At 48.4% G+C, this 819-nt stretch overlaps 1 protein-coding gene across 1 annotated transcript; it reads right to left on the bottom strand.

Moving 5' to 3' along the window:
* Positions 1 to 108: 108 nt before the first annotated feature.
* On the bottom strand, positions 109 to 687 carry Pmar_PMAR002662 (hypothetical protein; the record flags this gene model as incomplete). Its single annotated transcript, XM_002780089.1, has 4 exons — positions 109 to 213; positions 277 to 343; positions 451 to 597; positions 646 to 687. Coding segments are annotated over 4 exons (361 nt in total), but the record flags the coding sequence as incomplete, so codon positions are not given.
* Positions 688 to 819: the final 132 nt, after the last annotated feature.

Genomic DNA, 819 nt, shown 5'->3' with positions numbered 1-819 from the left:
TTAGATTTCTTCTTCCTCTCGATTTTCATCTTCACTCGACGTATTATGATACTCTATGGATCTGACAAGATCGTTAACAACAAGAAAACAGTGGTTGAACAGAAATACGTGGAGTGGCATCAATGTCTCCAGCCATGACCTGCTGGTAGCAGAAGCTGAACCGTCGGAGCGGCAAAGGGTCGTAATGGTCTGTTATAGACGTTCGTCGGCGACCTGGAAGGCGAGTCAGTAACAGACCAGCGATTATAGAATCCAACAAGAGACTCCCTCCCTTACAGAAAGCTGTGTCGTCTGTTGCATTCACGCCAGCACCCTCGCCGACTTTAGCTGGTAACCAGGGTACCTAATATCAAAACCAAATAACCATCCTTCACAGAACTCACTATTCCCAATACACCACTCCGTTGCTTCTCACTCGCATATCAATGATACTGCACCGCTGCCGCCTACCTCCAATTCCTTCCTGCCAGCGGCCTTCCAGTCGAAGCCCTCAAACATAACACCTTTCTTCACACAGTTGAAATTCCACCTCTGAGCCGGATCCGGGTGAAGCAGACCATTGATCAGGTCTCGGCACTCCACAGGGACGTCATCATTCTAACACATATGTCTCTACTCCTGTTCAGCTCAGCCGACATGCCTCACATATTTAGGGGGATACGCCTTCTCCACATCTTCCGGGTCCATAAAAGTGTTGTTAAAAGGATGGCGACCGTTCAAAAGCTCAAACCTAATGCCCGATGAATGCTATGATACAAGTCATAACCAACCCGACTCACCCTAGAATTCCCAGCTGAAACCAGTCCAGAGGATACCCGT

This window comes from Perkinsus marinus (genome assembly GCF_000006405.1).
Source record: "Perkinsus marinus ATCC 50983 genomic scaffold scf_1104296944436, whole genome shotgun sequence".
NCBI classification, from domain to species: domain Eukaryota; phylum Perkinsozoa; order Perkinsida; family Perkinsidae; genus Perkinsus; species Perkinsus marinus.
This window is presented reverse-complemented; position numbering and strand designations above follow the sequence as displayed.